General features: G+C 40.2%; 3 protein-coding genes across 3 annotated transcripts; 1 reads left to right on the top strand and 2 right to left on the bottom strand.

Moving 5' to 3' along the window:
- Nucleotides 1–6,540: 6,540 nt before the first annotated feature.
- LOC138004999 (uncharacterized) lies at nucleotides 6,541–7,359 on the bottom strand. The gene has a single exon (XM_068851294.1). It carries the CDS (start codon nucleotides 7,357–7,359, stop codon nucleotides 6,541–6,543), a length of 819 nt encoding a protein of 272 aa, XP_068707395.1.
- A 706-nt stretch (nucleotides 7,360–8,065) lies between these two features.
- On the bottom strand, nucleotides 8,066–17,373 carry LOC138004998 (inactive rhomboid protein 1-like). Its single transcript, XM_068851293.1, has 8 exons — nucleotides 17,302–17,373; nucleotides 16,524–16,628; nucleotides 15,284–15,326; nucleotides 11,441–11,569; nucleotides 10,724–10,962; nucleotides 9,628–9,828; nucleotides 8,612–8,863; nucleotides 8,066–8,524 (listed from the first exon to the last, which is right to left on the bottom strand). The coding sequence occupies exons 1-8, from the start codon at nucleotides 17,371–17,373 to the stop codon at nucleotides 8,066–8,068; spliced, it is 1,500 nt and encodes a 499-aa protein (XP_068707394.1).
- Nucleotides 17,374–18,482: 1,109 nt separating this feature from the next.
- Nucleotides 18,483–19,361, top strand: LOC138004997 (melanocyte-stimulating hormone receptor-like). Its single transcript, XM_068851292.1, has one exon. It carries the CDS (start codon nucleotides 18,483–18,485, stop codon nucleotides 19,359–19,361), a length of 879 nt encoding a protein of 292 aa, XP_068707393.1.
- The last annotated feature ends 639 nt before the right edge of the window (nucleotides 19,362–20,000 follow it).

The raw sequence follows: 20,000 nt of genomic DNA, 5'->3' as shown, positions 1-20,000 counted from the left end.
GCACACACTTGATTTGAAAACAAAAGATTTGATAGGTTCTGACCAAACTTTATTGTTTATTAGCCAATCATAATCCAGAATTCCATTTGCAATTTGCACTGGCATTACACTTTTTGCAAACTGTGTTACACTTGAACTGCATTGCTCTTAGCCAATCAGAATCAAGTAATTTTTTCATGTATATTATTAAGTTTGTTACCGACCACAGTTAGTGGCTTAAAATGTTACAGTATATATACTGTGAAAACAACATATTAAGCCGTTATCTAAACGCCCCAAAGGCAGGATTCGGGGAACATGTTTCACCTTTCGGATAAACCTCCTTTCAAGTATATCTCCCGTATACATATTACTTTTTTAATACAGGGCTCCTTCAAGGCCATTTAGGCTGAAGTTAAAACACTAAAAAGAAAATAAACACGGCAAAAAACTGATACATAATTATAAAATAACGAAATCGAAAAAATAAAGTAAAGAGATAGTTGATAAATAAAGTAAAGAGATAGTTGATGTTCCTTGGAGCAACTCCATCGGTTGCTGTAAAAGGGTTTCTTTGTCTTTAAGTCACCTTGCGAGGTGTAAACATACTAGTTTATATCAAGATAATCGTCTGAAAAGTTGTGACTAATGGTGTCTTCAAAATCATCGTTTATACTTCTTCCACGTCTTTGATAAGCAAGGAGACCACTTGTGACTGAAGCAATCAAAATCGAAACAAACCCAGCGACGATCAAGATGAAGTGTAAGCGGCGATTTCGATCAAAAATATCACCGGTCAACTTTTTATTCGGTTTGGAACCGACCAGAAGTCCAATAAAAGTTGCAATTAGAAGAGTCGTTAGGACATTTGTGAAGAAAGGGCCATAACGGAAGAGCACTCTGATAAATGGAATCCGCTTTAAAAAGCATTCTCTACTTCCGAGAAGTCTGGCAACTAGGAGCAAAACTGCGAGACACACCAATACTCCGTTGGCTATCGAGGCCAGAAACAGTGCAAAGTACGGACAATGAACGACGTCCGGGACGTCGTCTTCTCTTTTGCCAGATGCAAAGCTTGACCAACAGGTTTTCGTAATGTTGCCTTTGTCTACTTTTCGTTTCGCCTCCAAAAGTAAGACACTTAAAAAACATGCTTCCGCAAGCAAACAAGACATACAGGCGTACACAAATAACGCTCTTGGATTGCAGTTCCCCATGAGATCAGCCAACACTATCTTGGAAAGGATATCGAAAGTGCATGGTGCAAAGTTCGTACGAAAAAGAAACGTAACAGGGATTTCGTGATTAAAAAGGTTAATGTATGATTACACAGACATGACAACACCTGGTGTCAGGCACGTGTCACGTGATTTCCCCGGCCACTTGTGTGAGGGCAATGACGTCATCGAAAGGGTCCAGGTTTCCTTGAGGTGATTACTCAGTACTGCACTGCGCATCCTGTACTGCGCATATGGTGTGTCAATATTTATAAATTGCATTGCTTGGTCAAATTTGTAACATTGTAAATATGGGGTAAGTCGATCATACACACAGTTCTCAAAAGAGAAGTTGTCAATAACCCATAATTCTTTGCGAATAAACGTGCACATTCCGATTTGGTGTTTCGATCTACGATAATCGAGATAGACAGATACGATGGTCTTTTACTCTTAAACGAGCGTGGTGACCTATGTTTTTTATTTCATAATTTTGGTGTACAAATTATCGCCTTTAAAACAATTTTTTTTTTTTATCAGAAGGAAAAAAGCTATCTATCTATCTAAGGTGTTTGCTTGACAATCATCAAGCTGAAAGCCCCTCACGTCCTTCGGCGATTCTCCACCGCTTCAACTCCACTAGAAATTCCTATTTGCGAAACAACGACTGTCCTTCTGGGCACAAAATCTGTCTAATGCCCTTCGGGACGTGAATATTGATAATCCGATCCTCCATGATACAATATTAAGCAATTAAGGCTGGTTTCCATATGATCGCAGACGATCGCGGATCGCCTGCTATCATATGGAAACACACTTCTGCGATCGTTTGCGATCGTCTGCGAAAGTCTGCGATCGTTAGCGATCATATGGAAAACAAAGATATCGAAACGTATCCCATAATATTTTTAATTCTAACCCATGATTCAACGTTTCTTAGCAACAAAGCCCGAATGTTCGTTTTTGTCGTTATGCGCCGATCAACTCGAGACTTCAACATCCCCCCCCCCCCCCCCCTTCTCCCGCCAGGCAAAGCCCGGGCATTTGAACTTTTGAAGATTGGATCGTTCAAATTCCCACCCCCTCGGGCCAAAATGGTGTTCAAATGCCCTACCCTATCGTCGATTTTGTCTGTTATACCCTACTAAAGAGCAATCGTCGTCGGCTCTTGTCGTCTTAAAAAGCTTGCGTATAAACATGCTAACACATGTTTCGTGACCCTTTATATGATGATGCCGTTTTTGCAAGACTTGAGTTACTACAAAAGCACAGCTTTAATATTGAAACTATTAAAAGTGACGTGAAAATTGAATTAATTAAGTCGGACAATGTCAATAAGCAAGTATAAGCTGCTCCAACTCCAAAAGACGGCAAAGGTTGTTAACGAGGGAACTGTATACTTATCAACAACAAAGCCTAGAGCGTTTACGACTGCTTGTATTTTAAATTGTTCAGTGTCGGTTGATTACCTCTAACAGAAACGTACAGCTTTCAGAGCTTTAACAATGAAATGGAGGGTGTGAAAACGTACCATATTGTATTCACTCTATAGTATGACAAAGACGAATTACGCAGCCAAAATTCCTTTGAAGACAACTTTTGAAGATCTTTTTTGTAAGCCAATCGCTCACAAATGCTATATCTCTTCCTTCAAACTCTTCCATCTCGTCCAAACACGCGTTTTATAGCTGTTAGCGACTTCGGCGCCCGAAAAAAAAATCCTGCCACTTCGGGTTCAATGTTCCCCACCCCACGCAGGCAAAGGTCATATTCCCCACTCCTCGGGCGCATAAGATAGTCAAATGCCCGGGCTTTGCCCGGTGGGGGGGGGGGAGGGGGGTGTTGAAGTTTCGATTTCATCGGCGCATTACTCTCTGTCAGAAACACGAAGTTCTCTCACCAGGGTGTGGAAAGGCCCAAGTTCTTGTCTCTTCATGAATATTTTTCAAACCCAAAACCGATGTTTCCTTCGGTTTTTGAAGCTGACGATGTCGTCGCTTCAAGACTAAAAGAAGAAATAAATTTCCTTGCAGCAAAATTCCCTCCTCGGTGTCCACCATGTTGTTTGCTGCGATTTTCCCGCGAGCGCAACGCTCGTGTGCATTTGACATTTCCGCTGACCGAAATGTATGGCTACAGTCGACTCGGGCAATCGTCTGCGATTATATAAAGGAAACAGCTCTCTTTGCGATCGTCTGTGATCCGACCCTCAATGTCGCCCGAGGCGAAGCCGAGGAAAACATTGAGGGTCGAGGGGAAATAAAACTCCCTGTTTCCCGCGAGTGTTTTGTTGTACTGCCCAACGCAAAATAGAACAATACAAGGATTTTTACACGGAATTTGCCGCTGTTTCAAAGGTGCACGACCTGATCACGTGCGAGTCGACAGTTCAAGTCCTTGTTTCCCTAGGGAGTTAGTGAGTTTTGACCCATGACGCGTGACACGTTCTCCTCCAATCGAAAAACGTATTTGAGTTGAGAAGTATAACAAAAAAGTTTGTCTTTATGGCCGAGACCAGTTATGTTCTTGAGAAGATTAGGTTGTCAAACAAATGCGATGATGTATTTGGCTGGTAGGATTGGGTGGCCCGACACTTATAAAATATTTATGAAATGAGAATCTGGAGTCTTAATTACCCAGAATTCTTTTGGGCATGGACGAGGCAACTTAAAAAGCACGAGACTTGCCGTCACCAAATGGCTGAAGCGTGGCCGCAGGAAAAAGTAGTGAGAAGACGATTTCTAGCTGGATAATAAGGAGTAGTCCTGGTGTATGCTGTTAACGTAGACTTAGAAAATTGGCGACAAAGTAGTGCTTTTTTCGCTGTTATCCTCGTAGAAAAAAAATGGCCTTTCGTATATTTCTTTTCAAAGGAATTGTATAATGTAAATAAGAGATACTGAGATTTATATTTGCAGATTACCTAAGTCAAACTCTACATCTCTATGCAATAAGTGTATTCAAAATAATGAGTTTCTCACTGATATATGAAATATAACTGAGTTTTCTGACTGGTCTTCTCATGATCTTCGCGGAAATTACATTCTGTCCCTCAATAAATCAGTAGAACAACCAGTAATGGTCTTAACTTTTTTTTTCTTACTTATCAATGAGCTAAGTTGTGGTATCCATCCCCGCAAAAATTCAAACTTGTTGTTCTTAAATCCAAACCTTGGGTGGAATTTTATATACCGGTCCAAAGTGACGGAAGACAAAAGAACCATTGTTATTCTGATTAGGCCTTATTGATTAGGTATTGTTATGTTCGCTTTGTTCTTTTGTTTATTCAATTTGTCAATTCGAACATTCAATTGGTCAATTCAAACATTCAGTTGGTCAATTCAAACGTTCAATTCGGCAATTTAAACATTCAATTCGGCAATTCAGACTTTCAATTCGGCAGTTCAAACGTTCAATTCGTCATTTAAACATTCAATTCGGCAATTCAAACATCTGAACATTAATTCCTCAATCAAACATTCAATTCGGAATTGTGGGGGTAGGGGGTAGGGGGTGAAGGGTACCATAGCTCAAACAACCCAAACCTTTGCAAAAATGCTAACCTTAGGCATAAACATTTTGCTTTAGATAATGTTTGGGCCTAACTTTTAGCACTTTTGTAAAGTTTTGGATTGTTTCAGCGAATTTTGTTAGAGTCTTGTCTTTTGATTTCTCTAAAGCCTTTGACTCAGTTTCCCACAGAATAGTTGTTTTAGTATATACTAAAACAGTGAGATAATATACAGCACAAAGAATTAATTTGGATGTTTTCTTCACCTGTCACGGATGCAAATCGGGACGCCATTTTTTCCCGAGTTGCTCGGAGGTAAATAGCACAGGATATTCGGAGTTCGACGAGCCAATCAGCGCCCGCGTTCAACGCTATCCACTGTTTTAGTATATACTAATGATTGATAAGCTTAGGACTGTGGCCGACATTAATTGATCCCTATATTGCCAACTGGGTTATTGGCATTGGTTGGTGAAGATCGTAAACAGAGGGTGTGCGTTGATAACATCACAGCTCCTTTCCTGCCTATCAACCGTGGTGTGCCCCAGTGAACTGTTACGGGGCCCGTACTTTTTACTCGGCATGGTTAATGATATAATTCTCACTTCCAAAAATATATTGATGACTAAATATGCAGATGACGTTACGTGTAGCATACCCGTTGGGCCTAAATTTGATGACTATGCCTCTAGGGAGGTAGAAAATATTGAAGCCTGGGCAGTGAAGAATTTAATGAAACTCAATATGAGTAAAAGGAACTTGTCACCGAAAGGAAGAACAACTTTGCCCTCTCCTGATGACATTTTCGATATTAAGCGTGTGTCGTATCTAAGGCTTCTCGGAATGACATTTCAGGATTCTCCAACCAACTGGGATAAGAATTTTGATCGCTTGATAGACAGAGCTGTTACGTGTATGCATATCCTCAGAGTGTGCAAAAATAATGGTTATAGTATTTTCGACCTTCATTATCTTTTTAACTCTCCTATTATGTCACTCTTTACTTACTGTATCCGAGTTTGGGGTGTTGCTGCTTGTAGTAAGTATTTGAGTCAAATTGATAGGCTACAGAAAAGAGCATTGAGATTTGGGTACATACAGTATATAACATCTATCAAACAGATTATCAAAGATAGGGATTTGAGCCTATGGAGTGGTATTGTGGATAATCCCTCGCACCCTCTGCAGGATCTTCTTCTCCCACGTAAAACTGAGCTCTGAGTAGTGGATCCCATCCCTACCACATCCCAAGTGTTAAAACGGAGAAGTTTAAGAAATGCTTTGTTAATAGATGCCTCTTCTACTTTTAAATGACTCCTAATTTAGTACTTTGCATTTTAAGTCTTAACGTTTGTTTGATGACTTCAATAAAGACCTTATTATTATTTAGCTATAAAAAATTGCGAGAAAACGATTCTTAAAAACATTTAAGAAATCTTTAAAAAGCAGATAAAAAATATATATACACGACGTTTTGACGTTCTCAGACGTCATTATCAAGTGAAAAGAAAATAGTATGAATATTCATACTATTTTCTTTTCACTTGATGATGACGTCTGAGAACGTCGAAACGTCGTGTATATATATTTTTTAACCGCTTTTTAAAGATTTCTTAAATGTTTTTAAGAATCGTTTTCTCGCAATTTTTTATAGCTAAATGTTTTAAAAAATCGCTTCTTTTTAATTATTATTATTATTATTATTATCATCATCATCATCATTATTATTATTATTATTATTATTATTATTATTATTATTATTATTATTATTATTTCGTTCATTCACACGATATGTTGTTAACGTGGTTTGTAAACTAGGCATCAAGCCACAACCTATGGCCTTAGGTGTCTAGTGTTCTTCTCAAGATTCTTGCCGTTCCCAACAAGGAGGCTTTTTGTGAATAACGTGCAATCTAGTCCAATTTTCTTCAACGATATTTTCAAATTTTTGCTGAACGTCCCTAGTGCACCAATGACAATTGGTACGACAATTAATTTTCGGCAGCTCCAGATTTTCCCAATCTCCCTTTTTAATTCTTGGTATTTTTCCATTTTCTCTTGTTCTTTTTCCAGCACTCTTGTATCAAAAGAGCACGCGATGTCTATTACATAACATGATCTTTCTATCTTATCAAGAACAACTACATCAGGTCTATTATGCTCAATTTGATGGTCTGTTTGAATTCGGAAGTCCCATAACACCTTTACTTGATCGTTTTCTATAACTCCTTCAGGATCATGAACATACCACTTGTCTTTGCATGGGATGTTGAATTTCTGACAGAATTTCCAATGGATAACTTGGCCTACCTTATCATGTCGCCACATTTTATACTCTCTTTGCGCCAATTTCTTACATTCCGCTACAATATGACTTACGGTCTCTTCTCGTTCTCCACATAACCGACACATCGGAGACACATCCTCTTTATCAATCCTGTTTTTAATGCTATTCGTCCGTAATGCTTGGTATTGTGCAGCGGTTAGCAGTCCTTCAGTTTCTTTTTTTAGTATTCCCCTTTTTAACCACCCCCAGGATTCTGGGTCCCTTACTTGTTCTGCAGCTGTTCCAAATTGCCCATGTAATGCTTTGTTTTTGTATTTAGACATTCTCTCTTCAGACACTTCTATTTTTGTAGGCCCCTCCTCCATAATATTTTCATCCGATACGAAACGAAGTAATCTTTCCTTACTTTCTCCAATGTATTTAAACAGACTGCCCACTTCAATGTTCACACAGTCTTCTGCACTTAATAATCCACGCCCTCCCGCTGCTCTTTTCAGATACAGTCTATCAACGTCGGCTTGCGGATGGAAGGCTCTGTTTATTGTCAGCAACTTCCTGGTTTTGCGATCCAATTTCCTCAGTTCATCTTTAGTTCACTCGACAATTCCTGCACTATATCTGATTATTGAGACAGCTCTTGAGTTCATTGCATTTACCACATTTCCACCATGTAACTTTGACTTTAGACTTTTCCTTGTCCGTCTGAAGTATTCCTTACATGTCACTTCTTTCATGGCTGCATGTTTTAAATCGTCTGCTTCTAGTACTCCAAGATATTTATATCCTGATTCTTCTACTTCTCTACTTCTCTTCTTCTATTCTTCTCTTATTATTATTATTATTATTATTATTATTATTATTATTATTATTATTATTATTATTATTATTATGAATGATGATGATGATGGTACCCTTCATACCGATACGAAAGGGTCAGGGGGGTTAGGATTCAGTGAAGGCGCTACAACACGTGAACGATAGTGTGTATAACTACTGAGAGATCACTCGCGTTTGTGATATTTTCGCAGAGGCTACAGCTATCTTTAAAATAAACATGAAATTCTCGGAAGATCATTTGCCTTCTGTGTACACCGAGTTTTCCTGGTAGCATAAACCCTTTACATAAGGGATGCAACTGATATAGCGAAAAAACAACTTGAAGCCGATATGGAGGTGTTGAACCCCGTAAAACAGAACAATACTTAACAAAAACACTGTTGCACATACAAAAACAAATAAAAGCCGAAAGAACATCGTTTTGCGCCTAAAAACAAGCCGAGCCCACAATATCAATGCGAAAAGAAAGCCATACAATACACCGGCTATCAGCGCAAAATTGTTTATATGGGGGAGCGTTCCAACTGTGAACAGCAAGGACAAACATGCCATCAACATAGCGAGTCTTCGTCTCGGTGCCTTGATTGAGGGCCAGAAAATCACGTGCTCGACTAGTGCCAGGCCTATAATACCGCCCACAGAAGGACTTGCACCAGCTTGAGGCGAGTCGGGCTCCGTAAACAGCGAGCCAATCTGAAAGTACATTTAAACCTGAGATTTTAGTGAGCAGCGAGTGTACTATGCCTGACCCAGATAACTTCCATAACTAATGTTACTGACCAAATGTCCCACTACTCCAGAGGTGTGATGTAACAACGCCATTCGCAGCAAGCCCTGAGAGCTTTCCTGGCTCCAAGAAACCCATATTTGGAAAGACGTGATAAGAAGGCAATCCAGAACGCCTTGATGCAGATAGATGGACGTCAAAAATCTCCACCACTGATTTGGTTTTCGCGGTGAGAACTCGGTGACATGTTCATCAGGCACGTCATTTGCTGATTCCACGAAACAAAGCTCTTGGAGACAGTTTATCTGAATGAGAAATGAAGGTTCTTCGTGTTATCTCCTTTTGTTAAGTGTCAGATGTCTCTTTGCCCCACCCTTCCGTGGGGTGGGGTACAGGCCACGCCCTTGATTAGTGAGGCAAAGGGAGGACCGTAACCTCACTTTGAGGTTGTTGTAACCCTTAGCACATTGAAGAGATGATACTTTTCCAATGTGGACTCGTGGACACTCGGGAAAAATCCAAGTGGTTCTTCGTAGGGGTTGGATCTACAACCTTCCGACTGACTAGTTCGGAGCTAGGCCACGAAACTATGTTTAGGGGACGATAATCCCGGCGCTATACCTCTAGGATTGAAATTGTCGAAAAAGTAAATTCTCGCTCTTGAAACCCTCGATTTACCATTGAAATAAAATTATGTAATCTTTTCTTTTCACCTGCCGTTGTGTAGAGTTTGCCCGCATCCGAGATTTCCCTAGCGCGGGAAATCGGTAGTGCGCAAGAGTGTGTTGTGTGTAACCAGGCCTGGTGTAACAGCGACTACTAGTGAAACGAATGTCCATTAGTGTTTCTCGAGTTTCTGGCCTTATGGCATTGCCCCTTAAAAATGCTATAGGTAGGGATTCTAACGGAAAACTTTAAACTTGCTCACCACATATACCAGGTTAAGAAACCGAAAGTCACATTGATTCCCCAGCTAATAAAGCCCGTAGCCTTTTGCGTTGTTTTCGTTTGGGAAAGAAAATATGAAAAAATAATTCTCGCCAATGGTCAGTAAAAGAAACATCAGTACCTGCGTGCAATGCTCCGCATGAAGATGAAACCGGCCCTTCATAAACAAACAATGCTCTGGACTCGTTAGTGTACACTGTCCATTGAGCTCTCCACAACAAGGGCGTAACACATGCAGCACAGAAGATTGTGACGAAGATCGTTGACTACACTTGGTTGCTCTCCATTTAGCTCGACTGTTCGAAAGAACATGACACTCTACCTATCAAACACCAAAAAGCATACCAATACTCTGACGCTGGGATTGATCCAATTTTTTTGATACGCTTACACTGTAACAAACTTTTCGTATCTTATTGGAGGACGATCCGCTCGACGGCGACGATGGTGATGATTTATGTTTAAAAAAACCCCGACCCGATGCTCTTTGGATTTAATTTTCTGAGGGGATTGCCAAGGTCACTTCCGAGTTAGGGTGATGTCCGGATACCCGACGGAATCCTGACACAAAATGTTTGCTTTGTCTCAGAGAAATTGAAAACTTGGTTATTTTGAAAGGGAATCATTGTGTCGACACATTGATCTTCCTTGTCTTAGTGGGTGAATTATAAATGGCCTTAGCCATAAGGGGTGGCGTGGATTTTAAATGCAATGACCCGTCCCCTGAGATGTTCAAAACAATGTTGCCGTGTTGTGGCCAAGGGCAGGAGTTCATTAAGGGGAGTCTCTATCTCCCATACTTAGCTTAGAAGTCAACCCTTTCCCCAGTAGATTTTTTATAGAACGCTCACCTTGGGAAATTCAGCATGTCAACTGTTGTAAAAACCAATCTCCCTTGGGAGATTTAGCACGCCCGCTGTTGTAAAAGCAAGCCAATCAAATTAAAGCTCTTTAAGCGTCAAAGGAAATATGATACTTTTCGTGGGAAAAACCTGTTCCTAAAAATTAAATTTACTCGGGAAAGGGTTGACTCAAGGAATAACTGGAGATAGAGGCTTCCCTTGATTATGATCCACTGCCAAGGGATAGTGATAGAAAAAGTAAATGCGCGCTAATGAAGATAACCTCCCACCATCTCATTTGAAGCGGATAGTAGAAAAAAAAATTGCGCTTGTTAGTAGTCGTAACAGAAATAGTAAAGAGCGGCGTTTACCTACCTCCGTTGCTGTCCCTGCTATATTCAATTTTCGAAACTCGCAGCAACCCAGTTCTTCTCCATCCTGCCCGAGGTGTGGATACAGACCTTGAACTTGTTGAACGTTGAGCGCGTGATCTTCTCTGACGCAAAGCGGGAAAAGCGCTCCAAAGGCCACCAGTACTTTTCTCGTCGGACCAATCAGAGGGTTTGGGTGTTCAATATGTACAACTGTAACGTTGCCACGAAAAGTCAAAGGCTCTGAAGAAAGAACTAACGTTTGATCATCATAAGATACCGCGACAGGTTTCAGCGAAAAATTCGCTTCCTGTGCATAACTTCCAAAACCGTTGCTTGTTTAGTGTCTCCTTGACACCGGACCCTTTTTTCACTTTTTCTTGAGTTTAAGATAAGTTCTACCAGGAGCTGTAAACGAAGACCCAACAAAGTTATGGCTCAGGCCACCAGTTCAGGAACAAACGAGTTAAGGTCTGGTTCGGCACGTGGCATATATTGCCAGGAGCCCATTATCCGGGGTGCCCGTCACCAGCCCGTCTCCAGCGGGATTTCGTTGAAAGCCCAAAAAGACTCTGGCAGTAGTTCGGACGACATAATTCACTCTAATTAAAGTTTCAAAGGAAGACAATGTAAGGAATGCAATTTTGGAATTGCAGCGGTCTTTTCCTTATTTTGAAAACACACTATACATTTTTAGAATACGCAAAATAATGAAATTTACCTATTCGACGATGTACCGTGGGTGACAATCCAATTTCAGCAAACGTTGATACGCAGCACATCCAGATGAGTATGGACAACTGTGCCATAGCAACAGCGCATGTGAAATACGGACGGAAGCCGCTTGACGGTGATTGTACTTGGTTCAAGTTATGTCGTCGTTCATTTGGTACCTGAAAATGTTCTAAAAGAGAAAGTGTCTTTAGAACATCGACCTAGTAAACGATTGGTTGATTTATATCTTTCTAACTCCAACAGATCGCCTCCAAAGTCGCGCCCACTCGGGGCTTTGTTTTCTCGAAAGTCTCAAAACTTTTGGGATGTCACAAATACCTACGTATGTTAAAGAAGGAAGTGGTTTTAAGTCATCAATTTTTACCAGTCAATTTGCTTTTAGCTGTCTCGACAACATAGTAAAAGAGTACCATTTTAAAACAAGCAGATGACAATTTACAAATGACTCAGAAAAGTTATTGTGACATTTGTGAAACTGGTCCCCGCGGTTTACAATCGACAGTCCGAAAAAACTCTATTCCAAATAGTTGTGACTGAAATAAATCCGCCAAAACCAGAATGGTCACCTTTCACATATATATATATATATATATATATATATATATATATATATATATATATATAACTTCAGGTGAGTTCCACACTGATAAATCCAGAATAGTGCTCAACAATAATGGAGCGGTGGAGCGGATAATGGAGCGGTTAAAGTCCATATGAAACCATATTGAGTAGAAAAACATTGTTATATATATATATATATATATATAGATATAGCTCTTTGGCATTACAAAGCTTTTGCTTTCATGTTCAAATTGAGCACTCTACTAGGATGAGTCATTGCCGCTAGCAATTGCGCATGCTCACTAGCTCGCTAGTTTGAGCACTCTGGCATGACTTGGATGTACCACATGCGTGGGACATCTGGGGTGGCTTTATAGCTTAACCTCCATCCGAGACATCAGCACTGCACTGATGAGGCCCAGAAGGCCGAAACAGTACTGTCTGCAGTATATATATATATATATATATATAGAGGATATTACACGGTGGCGAGAAGATATGAATTTTATGTTCGAGTGGCATTCTACGGTCAGCCTTCGCCGCGTGCACAAGTCCTGTTTCGTTTTTTGTCCTATCGAGCTGAATTAGTGTTTTATGCCTTCGTTAGGCGGTATATGATAGCGTTCACTTACAGTGTAAGTAGTGTCTTTCCAAGTAGAATAGATGGTTTTCACCTGAAGTCACAGCGGCCACGTTGGTGTACAGTAGAGAAAAAAGTAATTTGAATCTATTGCTATTGTTTTGTACACCAACATGGCCGTCGCGTCATGTGATTGAAAACCATCTATACCCTAGAACCCCGAGGGTCGCACCACTGCCTTGGTCGGGTGTACAAGTTCCCCGCTTTTTTCGACCTGCTGGTTTTTTTAAGGGGTTTTCGTGTCCGGCTCTGGTGCATTGCTTTTCTCTTTATTTTAGAATTGATGTATTAATAATTTTTGTACCGATTCTAATGCTTAATAAACTGCACAGTGGCTTGGCTGGCCAACGCGCCCATATATCACCCAGCTTGCATGAGTGTCCGGTTGAGAAGTGGAGGCAAAATCAGTTGGGAAATCCTAAGAAGCACTCGTACTGGATCGTGACTAAAACACCAGACGAGTACATACGAGTAACATGTAAAAAGTGAAAAGTGCAGTTAACCAAACCGTAAATTGAAAAGCTGAGGGTGCGTTCGATTGGGAAATCTGGATTTAGATCTTAAAATCTGGATCTTCGGATTTCCAATCGAACACAAAATCCAAAAACGGATTTCGCGACAGATTTTGTTAATTGAAATCCTTACCCGACATGGATTTCCGATTAGTGAATCTGCGACAAAATCCGTTTTCAGATTTTGTGTTCGATTGGAAATCCGAAGATCCAGATTTTAAGATCTAAATCCGGATTTCCCAATCGAACGCACCCTAAAATTTGCCACTTGCGCCATTAAATTTCACTTTGGCGTTTCTCTCAAAAGACTTAAAAGAGTTAAAAGGCGCTGTTACACTGTGCAATTGTGCTTGCAACGTGACTCGCAATTTTGTGACGAGCTTAGGGTTAGGGTTTGTAAACGTTTTCACATTGCGAAACAAGTTGCTCGATGAGTGTTACCGTAGGCAACGTTTCTTGTAACTGGTGACGATCTCATGAGGTTAAAGAAGTAGTTTCATTTAGATAACTGTTGCTACACTGGACAGATGTTACACGGCTGCGCAATCCTTGAAAAATTTGTTGAAGCGTTGCGGAAAGTAGACCTAAATTTTACTTTACGCAACGGTTTCTGCAATTTTTCTCACAACGTTTTCGGCTGTTGCACGGTACAGTTAGTTGCCCTATTTCTGGACACTTTTGCAGAACTGTAATATCTTACCGCAAAACAGTACTAACGATCTAACGCTGGTAAGTAGGGCGTAAAGTTTCACCGCTTGAAGCTGTTTGGTTTCTTTCAGTACTTGTGGACATACTTCGAAGCGCAATAAAATCGTACTTAATTAGAGACAGATTTTACTTACCACAACGAAAACTTAAATCTTCCCATCTAAATGGAGCGTAGCTTGGTTACGAAATGAATAAATGCATGCAGACTAATCAATAAGTCATCTGAACTTTAATATCGTTCGGATTTGCTTCGTTTTCACAACAAAATACAGAATCGTGAAGTCCGGAAATAGGGGTGTCCGCAGGGAAATAGGGCAACGTACTGTAGTATATCGCATTGGCCAATGTTTCGTGCAACTTGTATCGCCATGGCGTTGCGAGACAAGTTGCACGAAAAATTGCAGTGTAACAGCGCCTGAGGAACGACGACGGCTACGTCAACAAATGCTATAATTTACTCAATTGGTTCGGGCGCTTTTAAGTAAAAATACAGATTAAAAGATTCTCTGGTGCATGATCCAGTGTTGTAGTCAAAACCTTAAATTTGGTTATTTTACTTTGTTTTGCAGAGTACGACAAGGAACTGTACTAAAATACAATATCATTGATTCCCACAATCCCATTCCTCACTCATTGCAAACTAAAGTAGAAGGTAGCTGTTAAAGGCAAGATTATATTTCGATGATTACCTTCGCCGCCTATTTGGTCTTCAGAGTCATGTGTCATTGACTGCACTGGAAATAACCTCAGGCGGCTTAAAAAGAATGCTTAAAGAATCTCTCAGCAATTGTTTTGTGTCATTCTTTATTACATCATCAACTGGATTTTACGTGAACATTCCAGAACGCTAGGAACATGCGCATGCACCGATCGACTGCACTCTGCACGTGGGTATGCGAGAGTTCCTTCTTTTCTCTTAATTTACTTTTCCTAACATTCTCCAGGTTTGAGAACCTTTCATTGGCCGTTTTTATAATAGAGACGCATAATCCGTCCAGACGAATTATGCTTCTCTCATGTTATCCGTCTTGTGTAAAGACGGGACGAACTATATGAGACGCATAACTCGTCTGGGACGAATTTAGGCAAACATTTTTTCTGCGTCTGTTAAATTCGTCTAGTATAAAGACGGGCGCAAGACGCATAATTCGTCTGGACGAACTATCCAGTTTAGTGCGTCTTCGAAGACGCATTAAAGTAGATACTTCGTCCAGACGCATAATGCGTCCCGTGCCCGTCTTTACACTAGACGAATTTAACAGACGCAGAAAAAATGTTTGCGCAAGTTCGTCCCAGACGAATTATGCGTCTCTAGTATAAAAACGGCCATTCTGAGTTTGCTTCAGCTTTCATTCAACGAGCGAATCTCACGTCGAGTCCCTATTAAAAGAAATCAATTTTCCCGAATCGCGTGGGCCCGGTTGTTCGAAAGACGATTTTCTTAATCCGGTCTAGGATTAGCGTAAACTATAATGTTTCATGTTTTCAACTTTTGGTGAACGTTTCTTTTGCTTATTTTTGTTTTTCAAGATTGACTTCTTCTAATGTAAAGTTTTGCCGAGTATCAGCGATGAACATCATTTAGGAGTAGAGAAATAAATTCCTTAGTTAATTTTTGATCTGGTTTAGCGTTAACCGGCTTTTGAACAACCAGAACCTGGACACGACACCATCCCACTTAGGCTAATCAAAGAATCTGCAGCGGTTATGGAGTTTTGTAAAGCCATTTACAGGCCATAACTGTGCTCCCTGCTCTATCTGTCATTCCGGCTTAAGAAAAATAGTCTTTACCGCGAGAGCAACGCTGGCGCAGTGGAAGCCCTTCTTATATATCGCTGTGATAAAAACACATGAAGACAGGGGTGGCAATTAAACTTTTTGTCATTCCGGCCTAATTTTACACGCTTGTTGCATGCATATTATAAAGAAAATCTAACGACCAGATTTTCTGCAAAGAAACAAAACCGATTTTAAAGACCTGTTTATATTTATTCATGTTGCCATGGCAACGGCAATACGTCAGATAACTAGCAAAAAACCTAAGTTCGTGTTTTTAACTTGCTCAGCTACCATTTTCGGTCGCCCAAAGGAACAAGGGTTTTATAGAAAAGGTTAAATGAAACGTATGCATCAAAAACTGTGTTCAGCCACCCTAAGTGAAAGCGGTCTTTAACTATCACTGGACTAGTTAAAATGTTTATTTTGAAAAAATATATCCATCTGCCTTTAAAGTTTTTTTTTTTAAAGTACATTGAAAGTTTCACTCTTCTAAATTATAGGGAAACATGTACGTACGTGTCTGGAAAATTGCTGTAAATAACTTTTTAAAGGCTAAAATAGCCTTAATGCTGGATTAACGAAGTCGGTGTTTCCAAAAAGCCCGAATATAACACTCATGGAAACTGGGAGAAAAAAAAAAAAATTTCAGAAAAGCGAACTTAATGGTTGCTTTCGCCATGTCTTGAATCATAGAACCATATCCAGCCATTTCACAATCCGGAAGAAGAAGGACGAAACTTGTCAATTAACAGAGATGGACTTTCAAAGGAGTTTCATGATAAATCAACTTGATTTGACTTGACTAATGAAAGCCTCGAATCGCCGGGAAGTCCCAAACATGTTCACTGTCAATCTCACGTAAGCATCACAATTTGAACACAGTTTCCTGTGCCACCAATGACCAACCGCCGTCCATCTTGTGACACATCTAAAGCTTGGACGGGTTTGCTTTCATTCTCAACACTGGAAACTACCTGTTAATGAATAGAAAATAGCGAATAATTAAATCGCTTGTTATTGGCCTAAAGGCCTGGGCAAACAGTTTCAACATTTGCTTCAACATCCGAACGATGTTGACTGTTGGAGACTGGCTGCGGTTGCTTCTATGGATACGGATACGGACACGTCATTGACAGCCTGATCAGTGCGCACGCGCATACCCATCAATGTTGAAACATGGGGGAAACCGGCCTCAACTTCATTAAACATTCGCGATAACAAAAGAAATGTTGCAAACTTTGAAAGACCCCGGAAAACAGCTTCAACATTCGTTCGATTTTGATGAACCGTTTGCCCAGCCCTTTCCGTGTTGAAACATGTTGAATTGATGATGTTGAATCAGTTTAAAAGCGTTTACACTTTCCTTCAACAAATCATTTCTTTTGTTATCGCGAATGACATCGCGAATGTTGAATGAAATTGAAGCCGCTGACAAAATGGACCGACCTGCAGATTACTGGTCTGCAAAGGCCAGTCTGCACTTTCGACTTTCCGGTCGAGCAATTAGTAAAACTTCACAAAATAAACTTCTCTTAAGTGACAGAACCCCTTTAAACATTTGTTTTGTTTGTACCTACAGTCCATTGTTTTTTTGTCTTTATTTTTTGTTCTTATTGACATATGAATCCTTTACACAATCGAGTGTACATTTGACCTGACGGTGAGGGCACTCGCTTCCCACCGATGTGGCTTGGGCTCGATCCCCAGACTTGACGTCATATGTCACTTCAGTTTGTTGATTCGCTACTTTGCTCTGAGAGCTTTTTTTCTCTGGGTAATCCCTTCTCCTAAAGAAAACAACCTAAAATTTGATTTGACTTGATTCGATTTCTTTACAGTGTCATCAATTAGTGTTCCAGCGCTAAATACAGTTGACACTTACATAAAGCTTACCCCTCTCCTCAAAAGCAAACCCCTGACTTGATTGCAGTTGATTAAAATTTGTGGAGGGCGATAAGTTAGAAAATAGACATCAGTTAGTTAGGCTACCCTCCTTAAACAAAGCTCGTTTATCTTATTCCTGACTTCCTGGAGCGGAAATAAAAATTGCCTCGAGGGCTTTTACGTCAACTGAAGACGAATCCTCGAATCAACCCACGGCAGTATCAAAGGTAATATTTCTTGGTCGGGTAACTGACGCTCAAACAGATTGTTACAAAAGGTCTAATTATCACCCGTCTGATGAGGAAATGGAGACAATCTTATAGGTTTCACAGAGGTCATAGTTATTACTTAGACAGATAAAATTAAAATTAAAATGTCCTTGATGGCCTTTGAACAAAGGCATTGAAGAGGCTCGGCATAGGGCGAAATTAATCTGCCAAAACTTTTTTAATACTTCTTCTTCTTACCGAAGTTTTAAAGAACATTTTAAAAGAAATTTTAGAAGATCTTCACAGGAGCCAAGAGTTTGGAGTGTCGAAGAGATAAACACAAGGTTAAAACATGGTTTCGTTGACAAAATCCTTCCTGACATCAGCGCATAAAATTAGTAGAAAGAGTAAAATGTCCTTATTCTTACCTTAAATTCAATAAAATCAACAATTTGGTATGGGAGAGGCGTATTAGAAATTCTAGAAAATTATGGAAACATATGATCATAATGATCTTGATTTTCTCATGTTTTATTGCTGCAGCAGTGCTACTGATATCAGCCACACCGGAAATAATTTCATTTGAAATTGACAGTATTCTCCAAAAACTGAATAACAGTCGGCAATTTGAAAGAGCATTCATATTCGCGAATGCAACTGTCTTTTATAACACAATAAAAAAAGAAACTTACAAGCTTTGGAAATCAATCTCAAGGAAATAAGTTCTCTACCACGATGGTAGGCGCCTTGTACTCGTCAAACATCGCCAACATTGTCTTGAACGCCGTATTGTGCTTCTTTGCCATAACGTTGAATGGTGCCACAATCTACGCCTTGAGAAAAACTCCCCCTGTACCAAAGCCTTTGAAAGCATTGCTACTGAGTTTGGCCGTTTCTGATCTTGGTGTCGGCATACTGGGCCATCCATTGTACATCACACGTCTCGCCCTAGAGTTGCAAGCAGATCTCACAAGCTTTCCAACTTTTTACACAGTTTATATAACTGTGAGCAGTCAGTTCGCTTATGCTTCGTTCTTCGGTGTTCTGTCTTTAAGCTTGGACAGATTCTTGGCGATCCATCTACACCTCAGGTACCAGGAACTTGTGACTTACCAACGAGTCGTAACAGCTGTGATCTCGGTTTGGGTCTTGAGCGGACTTATCCCGTTAATTTGGCCGCAGATCCCGATCCATATCGCATATGTGTTGTTTGCCATCGTCGTAGTATCGTGTTTCGTTGTCTGCGGAGTTCTAAACTCCAAGATATACGCAACCGTACGACGCCACGCTCATCAAATCCATTCTCTTCAAGTGCAGCCCACAATACAAGAAAACGCGCCTAATGTGACGAACGCCAGAAGGCTGAGGACATCTGCCTTCATGACAATTCACGTCTACGTCTTGTTTTTGGTGTGCTATCTGCCAAACATTTGTGTTCTGGGGTTTATCAGCGTTTATCCTAGTCTCGCTGCGCTGAAGGCAGTTCACCAATACACTTTAACTGTGTTGTTGTTAAATTCATCTCTGGACCCACTAATTTACTGCTGGAAATTGAAAGGTGTTCGACAAACTATAATGAACACGCTGGTAAACGCAATTTCCAGCCAAAACTGAAGCTCTGACATCTACAGAACTATTCAGACTCGGAACGGAACCCATTCGATATTCGAGGATGATGACATCAAGCAAAAAGGGAACGATAAAATCCGACACGACACCATTGTCAAAGTGACTTATGCTATCAGTATTGTAACAAGTATTTTTAAGGGGTGTAAGCCCTCGAAGAAAGCTCTTGTTCGTATCTTTAACAACTGGTAAGAAAGACAATTATCGTGTAATTAAAAATTGTATTTGTATTAGTAGTGGTAAATTATAGGACTGAGTGGAGTCCAATTCGGTCTGTAATCGTACGAGTGAAAACAAAATCGGACGACCGCGCAGCCGATTTGTTTATCACGAATATGATTACAGACCGAATTGGACGACACGAAGTCCTTTTACCAATTAATCATAAAAATTACAATTTCGGAGAAAAGAAGAAGAGCCAAGTTATAAAAGAAATGGAAAATTTGCATTAAAAGACTGACAAAGGAGCCGTAAGTTGTTTAATATCGATCTGAAAGAAAGAACAAAAAAGAAAGAAATAGAGCCCCAATTTAGGGGTCTGTACACTGTTTCTATGGTGATTGAAACCAAGGACCAAGGTTGTGTTTGGTTGATTTAAACTACAATTTTGAATGTGATTGGTTGATT

This window comes from Montipora foliosa, chromosome 6, assembly GCF_036669935.1.
Source record: "Montipora foliosa isolate CH-2021 chromosome 6, ASM3666993v2, whole genome shotgun sequence".
NCBI classification, from domain to species: Eukaryota; Metazoa; Cnidaria; class Anthozoa; order Scleractinia; family Acroporidae; genus Montipora; species Montipora foliosa.
Note: the sequence above shows the minus strand (reverse complement) of the source record. Positions and strands in the feature narration are given on the sequence as shown.